The 18,986-nt window shown below is 41.8% G+C and overlaps 1 protein-coding gene across 1 annotated transcript; it reads left to right on the top strand.

Annotated features, from left to right (window-relative positions):
• The first annotated feature begins 162 nt into the window (after positions 1-162).
• On the top strand, positions 163-18,118 carry LOC115457051 (vomeronasal type-2 receptor 26-like). Its single transcript, XM_030186475.1, has 5 exons — positions 163-315; positions 11,490-12,293; positions 14,711-14,938; positions 15,162-15,285; positions 17,214-18,118. Exons 1-5 carry the CDS (start codon positions 163-165, stop codon positions 18,116-18,118), a joined length of 2,214 nt encoding a protein of 737 aa, XP_030042335.1.
• The last annotated feature ends 868 nt before the right edge of the window (positions 18,119-18,986 follow it).

The following is an 18,986-nucleotide window of genomic DNA, read 5'->3' as shown; positions in this document are numbered from 1 at the left end:
GTAAATTAATCTAAATTTGGTGCCCGAATATCAATTTAATCTATATTCTATTACAGAATTTGGGTGCCCTGATGCCTTTATAGAATACTGTGTTAGTGCACAGGTTTCGAGTATCTACCTGCTAATTTTCAGCACCATTTAACTGGACAGCAACGGCTCTGGATGGTTATAGCATTAAGCCAGCTAAACGGCTGTATCACACGATATAGCCAGCAAGCCACAAATATTCAGCACTTTGCCAGCTACATTGAGCAGACAAATTCTGCCAGTCACCAGATATGGCCAAGCATTGAGGGGCTCTTCTACAGAGCATGGGTAAGCCTAACATGGGCTTACCGATTTCTAAATCGGGACTAACACTGGCCCAGAGCTGCCACTAGTGGTAGTTCAAACCCGAGCATGCTCCATTTCCAGGGGAAAAAGAAAACCCCCAAAAATTGCTTGTGTGGTGGTAACTCGGCGGTATTCGGTCATCGCCGTATGCTGCCTGGCTACTGCCAGGTAACCATGGAAGCCCTTGTCGCCAACACAATGCAATTAAGAGTTTGTCTGGGGGCTTTTTACCCACTGCAGTAAAAAGGGCTCTGGAACACAGGAAAAATGTCACCAGCAGCTAGCTCAGGGCCCTTTTTCCTGCACCTTGGTAAAAGGACCCCTGAATATCCAGGCTAAGTGCCAACCATGGGACTAAACCAGCCTGCCTACTGTGGAATGAACATTGGCCTCCTAATTTTTAAAGCCCTTTATAAAATTGTCTCCGTAATGCATGTGTAATTAGTGTGTATTTTATATATTAGTATTTGTATATATGTTGGTAATTATGTAAAGTATACTTAAATGTGTGCACTGATTACTCATATAATCATTAGACTACTAGTAAATAAGGCCTGTTTCTGACACAAATGTGTATGTTTGAGAGAGTGTGTGTGAGAGTGACTGTGCATGTGAGAGAGAGAGAGAGTGAATGTGTGAGTGTGTGTGTGTGACAGAGAGAGAGAGTGAGTGTGGGTGCGAGTGTGTCTGTTAGAGAGAGAGAGAGAGAGAGTGTGTGTGTGTGTGTGTGAGAATGAGAGTGTGTGCGAGTGCGTATTTGAGACACAGTGCCCTGTGAGAGAGTGTGTTTCACACAGATACACTGTGTGTGTGAGAGAGTGTGTGTGTGTGAGACAGAGTGTGAGAGAGTATGTGTGCGTTACACAGACTGTGAGACTGAGAGAGTGCATGAGACTGAGTGTGGGAGACCGAAAGTGTGTGTGAGACCGACTGTGTGACACATAGAGAGTGAATGTGATACAGTGTGAGACGTAGTGTGAGAGACTGTGTGAGAGTGAGAAAGAGAAAGACATTGACTGTGAGAGAGTGTGTGTGACAAAGATACCTCCCCCCTCCCTCTGTGGTCTCAAGACCACCTCCCCCTGTGGTCTGAGGACCCCCTCCCCCCCTCTGGTCTCAGAATCCCCTGCCTTCCCCCCCCCCCTCTGTGTGGTTGACAGCGCCGTGCGAGTATGTGTGTGTGTGACAGAGAGTGAGACTGAGTGCGAGTGTGTCTGTGACAGAGCAAGTGTATGTGATTGTCCTCTCTCCTCTGCCCCCCTCCAGGCCACCAGGCGATTCTCCTCTCACCACTGCCCCCCTCCAGCCACCCAGCTATTCTCTTGTCTCCTCTGCCCCTCCTCCAACCACCCAGCGATTTGCCTATATCCCCTGCCCCCCTCGAGCCATGCAGCGATTCTCGTCTCCCCTGCCCCCCCTCCAGCCACTCAGCGATTCTGATCTCTCCCTTGCCCCCCCCTCCAGCCACTCTGCGATTCTCCTATATCCCCTGTCCCCCCTCGAGCCATATAGCAATTCTCCTCTCTCTCCCCTGGCCCCCCTTCAGCCACTCAGCGATTCTGATCTCTCCCCTGCCCCCCCCCCCCCCCTCCAGCCACTCTGCGATTCTCCTATATCCCCTGCTTCTTGATTTAGTGTCATGAACTATGCCAAAGCATATTCTAAATACTGCAAATAACTTACAATATGCTTAGGTGTAATTGCCTAATGTGCATTAATTTTAGGCCCCATATATAGAATCAGGCACTAAATGCTAATTTTACAAAGCTCGTTCAGAACTGAGTGACATTTACAGCATAGTTATTAGCGGGGATTACCACAGTAAACTAAGTGCAGGGATTTATGTCCGCATCCAACTAAAAAATGTTAGGTGTGAAACCCTGCACATAAATTTCGGCAACACCCCTAACCCACCCATGCTCCTGCCCTGGCCGTGCCTCCTTTTTGAGTGTGTGCTAGATATATGAAAAAAAAAGTAATTACATTGTTACTGAGAATGGAGCTGTTTGTAAATGTGTAAGTGTTAGATGTGACTGAATGTAAATGAGGGAGGGGAGAAGGAGAGAAAAGACATGTTTAGAAGTTGATGTTTCCCTCTATCGAATTAGTTAAAATGGAAAATTATATCAGTCTATCTTAAACCAGTCCACAGGAGAGAAGGATCAATGTGTCATCATCGCTATCTCTATTATTTCTATGTGGCCTGCAATTAAAGTGCAGCACGGATCAAGGACAAAACACTAATAGCAGTTTCCAGAAATAGATGTCCATTCGGATCAAGCAACAAATCCCTGGAGTCAAGGGAGACAGCAGAAGAGCACATTATTTTAAGGCGAAGCTCTGTATTCCTTCTGCCCTCACTATAGGATGACCGTGTGTCAAGGCAAAGCTATGACAAAACTGTGATACAGGTAAAACTAGAGCCGGTACAGAAGACGTTTTATAGAGAGAATGATATTATGTCCCTTATTTCTAGGATTGAGTGAGGTCTTGATGATGGCTTATGCATTAGTTAGTCGATGCCAGACAACCTACAGTTTCACAAGTTATGGTATGGGCAACACAAAGAAAGCTGATTTGATCTTGGGTGGAATAATTGCAACCACTTACCCTATATCGGGCAAACCCTTAAGCTTTACAAATATCAATAGACCTGAAACCTGCATACTGTAAGTATTAATTTACCTTTTTTGTAGAGACTTCTAAACCACTGATTGAGTCATCAGAAACAAAGTACAAACTTTCACAATTATACATGACAACACACACAAATCTAACTAGACAATACACACTTCACAAAGTAGACTCCTACAGAGTCATCAGATCACCAATATTCAACAGACCTATGTTAACTGTTCTCTTAATTAATAGCTGCTTTAAAGACCAGCATTTTAATCTTTTATACATAAGCATATCTTCTAACATTTTCAACAGAGTAGGGTCTGACCTCTGCCTATGAAATTACCAACTTCATGGCCTTGACCATTTATAGGCAATGTAGAAAATGCAACTGGTGGTAGTGACCGTGGTCTCCCAATAGCCTCTTCAAATCAGTAGGAGTCAAAGTATATTTTAGCTTGAAGCCCACTCCCCAACTTTTAGGATTCATGCAAAGATAAACCATATATACTTGTCCAAATTATATATTTCTAACAAATAATATAATTCTATGAGAAGACAGCATCTGCTGGGAGATAATTTTGCAAGGTGGGAGCTGCCTCAGAAATAAATCTTCCTTGAGCCTTGATAAACTATTCAACTTCTCTGTTAGTGAATCACTGATTAGTACTTAATAATAGCAATATATCAAATAGCCAAACACAATTAAAGAAGAAATAAGGTCTCATAAGAACTTAATAAAAATTAAATAGCCACTGTTTAGATCATTATAGGAAATCATTGACCTTGGCTTTCCTTACTCCAAGGTGTGGTAGACCTCATATGGTATAACCAGGACATGGGTATAGTCTGTACTAAAGATATTAAAGCACAAATCCATATATCAAATTGCTCTGTCAGCTATTTCATGTTCTTTACTTAATGATAGCCAGAAGAGCTGCAGAGAAAGGATAATTGTTAGTCATTTACCCTTTTAAGAATGTATTTACCTTGCTAAAGTAGCCTGAATGAAAATCTGTCTCCAAAGCAGCTAAAGGTTTATCAGGCTCTCAAGAGGCAGAAATCTCACCTGTGTTGAGTGCTGGAGCAAATGTCTGTCCCTAGAATGTTTTAAACATACACATAGCATTTTTAAAAATCTTGAAAACTCTGACTACACTCTTTCAAAATTCCACTTGTGTATTCATCTACCAGAAAGGGACAAGCCAGCACGTCAGTGCACATTCCTTTATTACTGTCAGGACATTACAACATTCCATTCATGCACATACAGTGGTGGAAATAAGTATTTGATCCCTTGCTGATTTTGTAAGTTTGCCCACTGACAAAGACATGAGCAGCCCATAATTGAAGGGTAGGTTATTGGTAACAGTGAGAGATAGCACATCACAAATTAAATCCGGAAAATCACATTGTGGAAAGTATATGAATTTATTTGCATTCTGCAGAGGGAAATAAGTATTTGATCCCCCACCAACCAGTAAGAGATCTGGCCCCTACAGACCAGGTAGATGCTCCAAATCAACTCGTTACCTGCATGACAGACAGCTGTCGGCAATGGTCACCTGTATGAAAGACACCTGTCCACAGACTCAGTGAATCAGTCAGACTCTAACCTCTACAAAATGGCCAAGAGCAAGGAGCTGTCTAAGGATGTCAGGGACAAGATCATACACCTGCACAAGGCTGGAATGGGCTACAAAACCATCAGTAAGACGCTGGGCGAGAAGGAGACAACTGTTGGTGCCATAGTAAGAAAATGGAAGAAGTACAAAATGACTGTCAATCGACAAAGATCTGGGGCTCCACGCAAAATCTCACCTCGTGGGGTATCCTTGATCATGAGGAAGGTTAGAAATCAGCCTACAACTACAAGGGGGGAACTTGTCAATGATCTCAAGGCAGCTGGGACCACTGTCACCACGAAAACCATTGGTAACACATTACGACATAACGGATTGCAATCCTGCAGTGCCCGCAAGGTCCCCCTGCTCCGGAAGGCACATGTGACGGCCCGTCTCAAGTTTGCCAGTGAACACCTGGATGATGCCGAGAGTGATTGGGAGAAGGTGCTGTGGTCAGATGAGACAAAAATTGAGCTCTTTGGCATGAACTCAACTCGCCGTGTTTGGAGGAAGAGAAATGCTGCCTATGACCCAAAGAACACCGTCCCCACTGTCAAGCATGGAGGTGGAAATGTTATGTTTTGGGGGTGTTTCTCTGCTAAGGGCACAGGACTACTTCACCGCATCAATGGGAGAATGGATGGGGCCATGTACCGTACAATTCTGAGTGACAACCTCCTTCCCTCCGCCAGGGCCTTAAAAATGGGTCGTGGCTGGGTCTTCCAGCACGACAATGACCCAAAACATACAGCCAAGGCAACAAAGGAGTGGCTCAGGAAGAAGCACATTAGGGTCATGGAGTGGCCTAGCCAGTCACCAGACCTTAATCCCATTGAAACTTATGGAGGGAGCTGAAGCTGCGAGTTGCCAAGCGACAGCCCAGAACTCTTAATGATTTAGAGATGATCTGCAAAGAGGAGTGGACCAAAATTCCTCCTGACATGTGTGCAAACCTCATCATCAACTACAGAAGACGTCTGACCGCTGTGCTTGCCAACAAGGGTTTTGCCACCAAGTATTAGGTCTTGTTTGCCAGAGGGATTAAATACTTATTTCCCTCTGCAGAATGCAAATAAATTCATATACTTTCCACAATGTGATTTTCCGGATTTAATTTGTGATGTGCTATCTCTCACTGTTACCAATAACCTACCCTTCAATTATGGGCTGCTCATGTCTTTGTCAGTGGGCAAACTTACAAAATCAGCAAGGGATCAAATACTTATTTCCACCACTGTATGTTACCCAACTACTGAAACCTTTATAAAATTGACTCCTAAATATCTCTACCTCATGTTTCATACCTGATCTCTCAAGTCATTGTAAACCATTGTCCTCTCTATATTTCATAATCAGATCATTCTGCTAGGTATAGCTCCATTCTTTTTCAATCACATTGGAATACAAGGGCTGATTTTGAGTTTAAACTTCCATGAGATGCAGCCCTGCTACTAAACCCCAAGTCCCAAAACTGACTGATACCTGATATCATGCTGATGGCAATGGAGCAGTGAGTGGTCAAACAAAGACTAGATTATAGTCCTTCATGGAATTAAAAAGCATTTCTGCAAGTTAGGATTGAATGTATGCTTGCATTTGAGATATAATAAAAAAAAAATATCCAGTGGTTAAGCACTTCAGAATTAATATGTTTCAGCAGATCTTTGGAGAATTTCAGTTCCATACATAAGTTCTTCAAGGGTTTAGCTAAGATTCAGTGGCAGAATTGCTGGGTATAGTTTGGTAGTTGAAAAGTAGGAGTTGGATTAGGGTGAATTAGTGTAAAGTTGCATAGTACTACAGTAGATGACGGCAGAAAAAGAACTGAATGGTCCATCCAGTCTTCTCAACAAGGTAAACTCATAGAATAGTTTATGAATCTAAAGATGTGTTTTGATTGCTCACAGGGAGGAATTTTACCAATACATTCAACATTCCTCAACCTTTTATTTTGCAATTGAGGAGATCAACCAAAATGCAGAAATCTTACCCAATATCACACTGGGTTGCCAAGTCATTGACTCCTGCTCTGATGCTTTATTTTCACTGTGTAGTGTTCTGAAAATATTATCAGGAAAAGAAGAAATAGTTCCTGGCTATACATGTTATCCGAACAGCCATGTTGCAGGTTTCATAGGAAGACTCCCTTTTTTGGCATCACATGCAATTGCCAGACTCACCGGGATCTATAGATACCCACAGGTACAGAAACAACCAGTCTCAGTTTATAATCTCTCAAATTTTGCTGTAATAGTTTCTCTTTTCCCTCACCCATCTTTTATTGGTCTGCATTATTGATGGTGGTTCCTTGTTTTGATATCTTACCGGCATATTACAATCATTGTATTAATTCACCACTTATTTTTCAAATACTCATGAATCTCTGAACAGGGTTCACAGGAAATGTCTTACAGAGAAGTATGCCTTCCATAACTCAAAATGATTTCCAAGAACTGGCAGGAATAACCTAAATTTGTTTTCAGTGTGTAGACTAGTCATTTCCAATATATAGTTGTAATACAGCTATAGTGAATTTCTCTTATTAAGTGTACTTCAAACGTTTCTTATAACACAGAGAAATGTACAGTACTTGTATTTTTGCTTATCATCTGTTGTTGTAACACTTATAGATCCCAAAAAGGGCATAATCGAAAGGAACACCCTGTGAAGGGGCGAGGAAACCCTTATTATTGAAAAAAAAGAGGGGCGTCCATCTTTCGTTTTGATAATATGGTCGGGGACACCCAAATCTTGAAATTTAGGTCGTCCCTAGAGATGGTCGTCCTTATACTTGGTCGTTACTGATTTTCGGCGATTAAGGACACTAAGGATGCCCATCTCAGAAACGACCAAATGCAAGCCCTTTGGTCGTGGGAGGAGCTAGCATTCGTAGTGCACTGGTCCCCCTCACATGCCAGGAAACTAATTGGGCACCCTAGGGGGCACTGCAGTGGACTTCAGAAAAAGCTCCCAGGTACATAGCTCCCTTACCTTGTGTGCTGAGTCTCCAACCCCCCCCCCCAAAACCCACTCCCCAAAACTGTACACCACTACCATAGCCCTTATGGGTGAAGGGTCACCTAGGTATGGGTACAGTGGGTTTCTTGTGGGTTTTGAAGAGCTCACACTTACCAACACAATTGTAACAGGAAGGGGGGATGGGCCTGAGTTCGCCTTCCTGAAGTGCACTGTACTCCTTAAAACTGCTCCAGGGACCTGCATACTGCTGTCATGGAGCTGGGTATGATATTTGAGGCTGGCATAGAGGCTGGCAAATAGTTTTAAAAACTTGAGGGTGGGAGGGGGTTAGTTATCACTGGGGGAGTAAGGGGTCATCTGATCAGTTCGAGCATCTTTTTGTGGCTTGGTGATAAGAAAAAAACGACCAGGCAAAGTCATCCAAGTGTTCATCAGGGATGCCCTTTATTAAAAGCAGGAAGCCAGCAAAAGAATCGGTTGGACTGCTAGATGACCGAGGAGTAAAAGGGGCGATCAGGGAAGACAAAGCTGTAGCAGAGAAATTAAATGAATTCTTTGCTTCGGTCTTCACCGAGGAAAATTTGGGTGGGATACCGGTGCCGGAAATTGTATTCGTAGCTGACAAGTCGAAGGAACTTAATGAATTCTCTGTATACCTGGAGGATGTAATGGGGCAGTTCTACAAACTGAAGAGTAGCTAATCTCCTGAACCGGATGGTATTCATCCCAGAGTACTGATAGAACTGAAAAATGAGCTATTTTTAGAAATATGTAATCTATCCTTAAAATTGGGCGTGGTACCGGAAGATTGGAGGGTGGCCAATGTAACGCCAATTTTTAAAAAAGGTTCCAGAGGGGATCCGGGAAATTATAGACCAGTGAGTCTGTCGTCGGTGCCGGGCTCCCTTTGTATCAAGTTTAAGATTTTATGCTTAGTCTTCAAGATGGGAACGGGTCAGGTCTCAAAAGTGCTGGCTATAAAGTTACATGAATATCAACCCCTGAGATCTTTAAGATCTGCTGATCAGTTCACACTTGATGTACCATCACACCACCTAGTGAAACTGAATGAATTTAGATAATCTATTTTTTATGTAGCAAGTCCCTCAAGGTGGAATAATTTACCATTGAGAATAAGAAAAATTCAGGATGTAAAGCAGTTCAAGAGGGATTCAAAGACTTATCTGTTTACACAGGCATATGGTGAGATGAGAGAAGTGAGTTAAGAGAACAGAAATTATGTACTCAGGGTACTGAATATGCTAAAATTTGTTAATGCCTTATTTATGTGAATAATATGTATGAGGTCTGTGTTTGTGTCATTGTATGTTGTTAGTTTGATATTATGAATGTATGTATTGTTATCCGCGAAGAACATTTGGATTGCATGGAATGCAAGTTTTTAAATAAAGAAACTTTTCCAGAGTCACAAGGAGCTGTAGTGGGAATTGAACCCAGTTCCCCAGGTTCTTAGACCACTGTACTAACCAATATACTACTCCTCCAGCCTTCTTAATTCCCCATTGGTCACTGACCCACCCCCAAAAAAGATGTAACAGTAGATATCAGACTCTATGACAGCTTCGGATATTATGGTCATTCCTAGTAGAGCAGAAAGTTGGTCCCAAGAGTAGGCCAGTGGTCAGTGTAGTGAATTGTAGAGAAAGGGACCCAGGTCCATATCCCACTTTAACTAGCACAGTTGTGGTGGAAATGATAAGCCTTCCAAAACCCACAAAATACCAGCTGTATCTATAGATATATCTATAGACCAGAGGGCTCACAATACAAAATAAGCGTGTTAAGGTGGAATTATTACCTTGAGTCCCTTTATGTGAAGTTCACTGCACTGACCACTAGGCTGCCCCTCTGCTTTGCTGTGATGTCAGTGTGACCAGTGTACTAGAAATGATGCCACATAGCCATCCCTGTGGTTTCATTTTGTGTGTTTTTCCCAAGAACATTTTGTTTTTGAAAATGGTACCTACAGAAATACATACTGATACACAAAAATGCCTGGAAATTAGCAATTTTTGCAACAAAAAAATAGACGTTTTTCCAGTTTGAAAATTGCTATGTTCAGATTGAACATTTTAGACATTTTCATCAAAATGTCTACAATTGGACTTTGATGTCATATCTAGAATTACCCTCTGAGAATTTCCTTTCAAAGTTTAGAACTCCACTTTTTACATACATTATAATTTCTTCTATTTATTACTTTTGAGCTTCAAAGATTCCACTTGCAAAGAGAAAGATGACAAAGGAATTATCTTGCTAATTAATTTTCAAAATTTGGTATATAATCATCTAAAACTCAAAAACCGCATGTATCTGGCAAGGGGTGTGAGGTCTGGTCATGTTTTTAGTGGAATTGATGGAAATGACCATGCAATGGACCAGAAAACACAATTCAAGTCTTTATTGTAGGTGTCTTGAAATCGCATTCTTAGATGACTCGGACTCTACATAGTTCGTGTTTCTACTACTACTACTATAAATCACTTATATAGCGCTACCAGTCGTATGCAGCGCTTTACAATTGAACATGAAGAAAGACAGTCCCTGCTCAAAAGAGCTTACAATCTTTTTAACTTCAACAGGAGTCTGCAAAAGTAGAAGAATGTATAAGAATACCAGTGGTTATATAACAGGAACCCAGCCCACAATAGCAAATCATGTTCAAAAGGAGTGTCAGAAATTGTTTTGTGTTGTCTAGCTTTGAGGGCTCCTGCTGGAACTCTTACTGACTCCTAAACAGAATCTTGCTTTTCTTTGGATTGTTACCACAATTTGGGTTTCTGCCAGGTACTTGTGACCTGGTTTGGCCACTGTTTGGAAAACAGGATAATGGGCTAGATAGACCAATAGTCTGACCCAGTATGGCGACTCTTATGTTCTTAAGTAGGGACATTTTCAATGTGACATCTAAGTCCGGTTTTTGACGTTTTGCTCAAAATGTCCAATATTCGAATAGGAAAAGAGGTCATTTTAGAAAAATAAAAAGTCCATCTTTTTTTTTTAATACTATTTTGAAAAAGGTTTTGTGCTTTGGACATTTTATTTTTTGGTTCATTTTCGAAAACCAAAATTGCAAAATATAGATAGTCATGCTAGTGGGATGTAGGAGGAGCCATTTACAGTAGACTGGTCCCCCAGACATCCCATGAGAGCAATGGAGCACCATAGAGAGCACTTCATAAAAACACTCCAAGGTACACTTCTCACCTTTGCTCCCTTATCTTGTCCCCTGAGCCTCCAAGACCCACCCAAAACACACTGTCAGCCACTGTACACCACTATCAAAATCCTTATGGGTGAAGGTGGCACCTATATGTAGGTACAGTAGTGTTTTGGTGAGTTTGGGAGGGGTCATTGCTTCCACAACAAGTCAGATTGGTAGGGGGAGATAAGGACCTAGGTCTCTCATTGTGCACTGCACTGACCACTATACTACTCCAGGGACCTGCATGCTGCTCTAATAGACCTGCCTTTAACATCTGAGGCTGTCATAGAGGCTGGTAAGTCATATTTTTATTCACATTTTTGTGGGGTGGGAGGAGTGAGTGACCAATGGTCATCTGGTAATTTATCGAGACCAAAACATCCTGGTTTTAATCTTGGACATTTTTGTTCCATTTCATTATGGCTGAAAAACATCCAAGTGTTAGGCACACCATAATCCCACCTTCGAAATGCCCCCGACATGCCCTCTTGTGATTTTAAGCACTGCAGATGAATAGCATAGATTAGCATCTGCAAAATAGGTTTTCAAAATATTAATTTGGATGTTTTTTTTAAATAAATACATCCAAATGGTAAATTATGATGCTTTTTGGACGTTTTTCTCTTTAAAATATGATTCCCCAAATCTCTCTCAAATAAGTGTTAAAATCTGAAAATCTGAAATCCTTTTGACCTTTTCCATCCTAGATCAGCTATGGATTGACAGAAACATCACTGAATGAACGTGATGAGTTCCCATACTTTTATCAAAATTTTCCGAGTGATTATTCTCATTTCCATGGTTTGACTCCACTTCTGAGACTCTTTGGATGGAGTTGGGTTGGAATTCTCACCTCAACTGATGAGAATGAAATAACGTACTGTGAAGAACTGAAGAGGGAGATTGTCAGGAGTGGGGGCTGTGTAGATTTTTTGGAATCACTTCCAGATACTATGACTACCTTTCGTGAAGAAGTAGAGAAAAGAAGTGAACAGATTTTGAACAAGATCTACAAATCAAAGGCCAATGTTATTATTATCCACACTACCAAGATAATATTTATAGAAACATTCTGTTTAATCTCCTATGAAAAGATTGATACAAAACTGTTTGTCTTCTCTATGGAGACCTCTTCTATTAAGAGCAAGGCTCTTACCGTCACACCTTTGATATGTAATGCTTTGAATGGCTCCCTAAGGCTTACTATCCCAAAAGGAGATATTCCAGGTTTTAAAGATTACCTCCAAAATAGCAACTACTCAACTTTCATGGACCAAATTGTCTTACTTTTGAGACCTGAATTTGAATGTGGTTTTCTCAATGACAAAGAAAACTGCACAAGATCAGAGACACTGTCTACCACTGATGCTTCACTATTTGATATGAATAATTACGAGCTCACTTACAGTCTTTATAACATGATCTATGCCATGGCTCATGCGTTACACAACTTGTACACGGCCAAGTCCCAACGTGGAAACAGTATTAAAATGGAATTTAAGCCATGGCAGGTAAAATAGGTTCAACGTTTCTAGCTAGAGTAATGGGGGGTTTTCATTACGGAAACATTCACTTATACTCACTCCCTGATTCTGCATATGGTGTCCAAAACAGTACAAGTAAATTTGGGTGCACACTTGATTTCCACATACAAAATGAGCCAATTAGTACTGCTAATTAGGTGTTAGTACACAATTATTGGTGCTAATTCGCATTAATTTAATTTGCACATGCATCTTTAGGTGCCAGGATTGGCCAAGGGAAGAGTGTGGGTGGATTAGGGGTGTTCCTCCAATTTGCATGCCATAATATAGAATAACAGAGATCCGCACCTAATTTAGGCTTGAGGATTTATACTTGGTTTCACTAGGTGTAAATCTTTCTGCCCAAAAATCAGCAGAGATCCTGGTACTAAAGACTATTCTAGAAAAGGTGCCCAACTCTGAGAACCGTTTATAGAATAGAATTTAAGCACAGTGTCAGTTTTTTGGCTCCATGTATAGAATTTTAGCCAAATGCCATAGATTATTGATGTACATAATATAAAGCAATATATAGTATTCATAAGGAAAATTGCAATTAAATACAGTGCACTCAGTTTAAGTGCACGTCAGATAAGCACATGCTCTGTTTAACTGCATGCCCCTGAGGCCCCACGCAGATACGCCCCTGCTGTATACTGTACGTATAATAATAAATAAAAGTTTCTTTGGGTCACAACAGTTAAGTGCACGCTCCGGTTAACTGCATGCATTAGCTGTAAATGAAGACTAAAAAAGAATTTTCTAAAAGTTGAATAAGAAATGGAAATCTAATATAGAAACTGCAAATAGTCTTAGGGAATAGCGAGGAAACCTTATTTAACCTGGAACATTGTTTCTATGTCTTATAGATAAAAGAAGTCATGGGGAACTGAGAGAGACTGAGCTGTGGAAATATTAAGAAGCTGATATGGTAGGCCTGTTAGTGGGCTTAAGGACGGATCTGGGAGTGGAGCTTCCTCAGTTGAGGGGTATGGGATGAGGGAGGGAGGAAGTGGGAGATCTTTCAATTTGGTGGGGCAGGCAGATGAGTGAGGGAAGAGAAAGGAAGGGGAAGTGAGGAATACTGAACACCATGGGGGAGGGAGGGAAGGAATGATTGAATATAAACCCTCGATTTGTATTTGAGTTAACATTTCCCCCACTATTTTTTTTAGGGGACAAATGTTATCTCAGTTTCTCTTCAGAGTATATACAGTATATTAGTTCTGAAATGAGATCTAAAATATTAGTACATAAGCATCACCATGCTGGGACAGACCAAGGGTCCTTCGAGCCCAGCACCCTGTCACCGACAGCGGCCAAAAGAACAAGCAATTTGTCCCGCCCATCCTAGAAATCCTGTATTATTCCTTCGTCCATTCAATAACATTCTATGGCTTTTTCCTCCAGGAAGCCGTCCAACCCTTTTTTGAAGTCTGCTAAGTTAACCGCCTTAACCACCTTCTCCGGCAGCGAATTCCAGAGTTTAACCACGCATTGAGTGAAGAAAAATTTCCTCCGATTTGTTTTAAATTTACCACACTGCAGCTTCATCGCATGCCCCCTTGCCCTAGTATTTTTGGAAAGCGTAAACAGACGCTCCACATTGACCCATTACATTCCACTCATTACCTTAGAGACCTCTATCATATCTCCCCTCAGCTTCCGTTTCTCGAAGAGCCCCAGCCTCTTCAGCCTATCCTGATTGGGAAGTCATCCCATCCCCTGTATCATCTTTGTCGCCCTTCTTTCCACCTTTTCCAATTCCACTATCCGGCTCATTTTTGAAAGAGAAAGCAGGCCATTTTCCGACACAAACCGGGAGATGGCCAGCCTTCTCCTAAATCCAGCCAAATCTGTATAATCGAAAGCCGATTTTGGCCGCATTCAACTGCTTTCCGTCGTGGAGCCGGCAAAAGTTCAAGGGGGCGTGTCAGTGGTGTACCGAAGGCGGGATGGGGGCGGGATGGGGGCATGCTTTCAGATGGCCGGCTTTGCCCGATAATGCATTGTCAGGCAGTGATTGAAAAAAATTACTACAGAATCGATTAATGTCTCCTATTTTGGCGGCACCAAACAATCCTGCATTGTCTCTTCCTAGTTAATGGCACTATACCTTTTATCTGCCCATGACACTCTCTCTCCAAAAAAATATAGAGAACAAAATAATCAGTAGAGGAACAGCTCAGCATTTTACATTCTTAGAGGACTCACCAGTTCAATCTACATAATCCTACATGGTATTAAAAATTTGCCTGGATTTGAAAGAAATAAGGTAGCAAATGTGCAAAGAGATGCAATTAGTACAAGTCTAAATCTCACATGTTTTATGACAATATATCGAGGATTTACACTTAAGCAAACAAGATTTAAAAAAATATTCTAACTATGCATTATCTTTCTAGCTCAACCAGTACCTTAAAGAGGTCCACTTTAAAGCCCCAGATGGACATGAGATCTTCTTTGATGAGAAAGGACATGCTCCAAATCATTATGATATCATACAGTATTTTCATTTCCCTAATTTGACAACTGCATGGATCCATGTCGGAAGTTTCAAGCCCTCAGCTCCAAAGGACAAGCAACTCTTTGTCAACCTTACAGCCATCCGATGGAAAACTCCCTCAAACCAGGCCTGAAACTATCTATTCTGTTTATAGTAGGGTTAATAATGTGGAAACAGAGCAGAGGAAGAAAAGGACCTGACTAAGTTTGCAATCGCATATTTTTGTAATTATAGAATAAATATCACAGTATAAAATCTGTCTTTAAATTAGTTCTCATGATAGCTCAGAAAGAGAGGGCAAACTGCTGATTGAGGAATATGACTATTTCTGTATTTCTTCGTCTCCTCAGGTCCTCCGCTCTGTGTGCTCCGAGAGCTGTACACATGGATACAGGAAAGTTATTGATCGTGAGAAGCCAGTCTGCTGCTTTGACTGTGTCCCCTGCTCTGAAGGGGAGTATTCTAATACCACAGGTAGACAAAACACATCATGGTGGTTTATATATGTATGTATGAAATACCTATAGTTAATGTAAATCAGATACACATCTATCAGTACTGGAAACAAAGACATAGCAAGATGCTGAATACTTCCTGCACCCTACATCATAGTTAATTATTCAAGTTTATGCAATAAAGGGATCTTCCTGGTTACGACCACTTAGCTTTCATACACAGAACTTAACCCCCTATACTATACCGTTGCCTAGAAGTTCTGTAACCCAAGTGCCTGACCGTGCAATGTTTAGAATTAAATCTTACATTTTAATTATTGGACCATTGTGTTCAAGCTTCGCTAGATCCTTCATTATGCTATCCACACCCTCTGGGGTGTCCACCCTATCACAGAGTTTGGTGTCGTCCATAAAAAGACAAACCTTACCAGACAGTCCATCCACAATATCGCTCACAAATATGAGAAAAGGAGTCGGCCCAAGGACTGATCCCTGTGGTACACCACTGATAACATTCTTTCCCTCAGAGCAAGCTCCATTTACCACTACCCTCTGTGTCCTTCCATTTAACCAGTTTTCAGCCTAGTCAGTCACTTTAGGGCCCATACATGCAGACTATTTAAAAAAAAAATCGCCCATCTAATTTTATGCCTTTCAGTCTTGACTTTGTATTGCTAAGCATAGGGGTGGTGAGCACAGGCATGACCCAAGTCAAACTGCCACCTGAGGCAAGCAATGAGATGGTGCCACTGGCCCTCCTAATGCCTGACCCCCCTCCCCCCACCGAATCTAATATTTCTCCCTTCATACTCTCTTTCTCTGGTCTATTATCTGTAAGCGATCGAAATGTTCATGTAGGTCTGGCATGTCCCCTCTTCATTCCTCTACCCTCTTCCGCAAGTATGCCTTCCCCTTTGCTTTTTCAAAAGGCGGAGGCGGCAGTGATTCCTATACAATGCCCTATCGCCTGCACTGGCTTCTTCTCTGTATTGCAGCCTGCCTCTGAGGAAACAGGAAGTTACATCAGAGAGGAGGGCCACAATATAAATAAAAGAAGCCAGTGCCAGTAGCAGATATGGGAAACGTTGCTGATGACAACTTTTGGAAAACCAAAGAAGAAGGTAGACTAGGGGGTGGAGGTTGAGGAAGGAAGGGAGAGAAGCCAAACCATAGTCGATAGAGGGGTGGCTGGTAGCAGTTGTAAGATGCATCTCTGTGAAACATGCCATCTGAGGCCCCCACCTCAGTTGGCGTAATGGTACTGGCTGAGTATATAGGATAGCCCATTTATTTCAAATCCAGAAACCTTCTTCTCCTCTTCAATGTCCAATAAGGTACATCCTCCCCCATAACCTGTCCCTGTGCCTTTCCACATGGGAGTACATTCTCAAAAGGGCACCTAAACTTAGGTGCCCTGTGAAAGCATGTAAGCCCAAATTCTATAACAGCAATTGCAGGCATAATTGCCATTCTAGAATAATACGTAAATGCATTTATGCACTCATCTTTAGGCGTGAGCATTTACACCATGTGGGCAGTTGAGTGCGTAAATGCTAGTGTTCTATCACCTGATCCTCCCACACCCCTTCCACATCAATGCTCCCTTGCAGATGTATGCACTAGATTTGTCTGTGCAATTTATAGAATACTGACTGGAGACAGTTACAAGCATAACTGAAAATTAGTCCAAAGTAACACCAAAAATAGTCTATCATTTGCCATTAATGTCAGTTGTCAGCTAATCATTAATTTATGTGCACAAATGCCCTTATTCTATAACAACTGAAGCAAATTTGCATTCAAACATTTTTTGTATGGAATATTTTATAGAATTAAGGGAATGGTACATATAGCCTGTCAGTTATTGTTTCCTTCTTCTTAAAAACTCAGATTTGTTGGTAATGAAATGTTTACAAATGAATCCTTAAGAAATCTTATGTTCCATAGATGCTGAGAACTGCAAGAAGTGTCCAGAAGATCAGTGGCCCAGTGAGAAGAAGGATAAATGTCTACCAAGAATCATTGATTTCCTGTCCTATGATGATCCCTTGGGTGCAGCTTTGTCTTCTATTTCTATTCTCTTATTCATTATCACTGCCCTAGTGCTGGGAATCTTTATTAAATATCGGAACACAGCTGTGGTGAAAGCCAATAACAGGAATCTCAGCTATATCCTCCTCATCTCCCTCATGTTGTCTTTCCTCTGCACCTTGGTATTCATCAGTCAGCCTGGGACATTGACCTGTCTTCTCAGGCAATCTGCTTTTGGGATGATATTTACCATTGCCATTTCTTCTGTGCTGGCAAAAACTGTCACAGTCGTCATTGCCTTCAGAGCCAACAAGCCCAGCAGCAAATTAAGAAAGTGGGTTGGGACAAGGGTCTCCAGCTATCTAGTCCTTCTCTGCATCTCTGGTGAAATTGTCATATGCACTGTATGGCTGATCATCTCTCCTCCATTCCCTGAATATGACACACAGTCTGTAACTGGGAAGATCATTCTACAGTGCAATGAGGGGTCCACTATTGCATTTTATAGTGTGATTGGGTACATGGGTTTTTTGGCTCTTCTTAGTTTCACTGTGGCTTTCCTAGTAAGGAAGGTTCCGGATAGTTTTAATGAGGCTCAGTTTATCACTTTCAGCATGCTGGTGTTCTGCAGTGTTTGGGTGTCCTTCATCCCATCATACCTGAGCACCAAAGGCAAATACATGGTGGCTGTGGAGATATTTGCCATCCTGGCTTCCAGTACTGGACTGCTGGGCTGTATTTTCACCCCGAAGTGCTACATTATTTTGCTCAGACCTGACCTGAACACGAGGGGTCATTTAATAGGGAAAAAAGTATCCTAAAAATGCCACATGAAGGTTTTCTTTATCATGATCTTCTATTCCTGCTCAATATTTGTGCCGCTTTTGTGGACCCTTTTTTTTCATGAACAACTCCCCCCAAAATGCCCCAACTTCCCAGATGACCACCGGAGGGAATCGGGGATGACCTCCCCTGACTTCCCCAGTGGCGATTAACCACCTCCCACCCGGAAAAAAACAATGTTTCAAACTTTTTTTTTTCAGAGTATGTCCTTTGCTATGCCTCTGTTCCTGTGACGGCAGTTGAAGACGTCCTGCAGTTGAGAATGTGCAAAATGACTCCAACACCCTCTTTATTTATTTAGTTGGATTGTGGATCACAAGTAGCAGCAGTGGGACTTGAACCAGCCACCCCTAGATTGCCAGACCAGTGATCTAACCACTAGGCCAGTCTGCCACTCCTCTATTCCACTTCCTTGAAAATGGCTGTCCCTGTAGGGGGGCAGTTCAGGATGTCCAAAATGTTTGAAATTAGGACGTCCATGCCTTCGTTATGCCTCTGCTGACACACACATACCTCCCCCACCCAGGGACCTACATACTGCCCCCCTCCCCCCCCCCAGTGATGGCCAAATTTCAAGGAAGTGGAATGAAGTGAAGGAGTGATAGACTAGCCTAGTGGTTAGAGCACTGGTCTGGCAATCCAGTGGTGGCTGGTTCAAATCCCACTGTGGCTACTTGTGATCCACAATCCAAATAAATAAATAAAGAGGGTGTTGGAAGCATTTTGGACATTCTCAACTGCTGTTGCAAGGACAGAGGCATAGTGAAGGATATACTCTTTAAAAAAAAAAGTTTGTAAAGTTGTTTTTTTCCTGGTGGGAGGTGGTTAATCACCACTGGGGAAATC

The sequence above is a fragment of the Microcaecilia unicolor genome, chromosome 14 (genome assembly GCF_901765095.1).
Source record: "Microcaecilia unicolor chromosome 14, aMicUni1.1, whole genome shotgun sequence".
Classification (NCBI taxonomy): Eukaryota; Metazoa; Chordata; class Amphibia; order Gymnophiona; family Siphonopidae; genus Microcaecilia; species Microcaecilia unicolor.
This window is presented reverse-complemented; position numbering and strand designations above follow the sequence as displayed.

Excerpts from the sequence above, each read along its gene's own strand:
- LOC115457051 (XM_030186475.1), top strand. The coding sequence starts at position 163 with ATGGTTATAGCATTAAGCCAGCTAAACGGCTGTATCACACGATATAGC. Across the intron at positions 14,939-15,161 it reads GGAAAACTCCCTCAAACCAG|GTCCTCCGCTCTGTGTGCTC; the intron begins GCCTGAAACTAT and ends TCGTCTCCTCAG. Across the intron at positions 15,286-17,213 it reads GGAGTATTCTAATACCACAG|ATGCTGAGAACTGCAAGAAG; the intron begins GTAGACAAAACA and ends TATGTTCCATAG.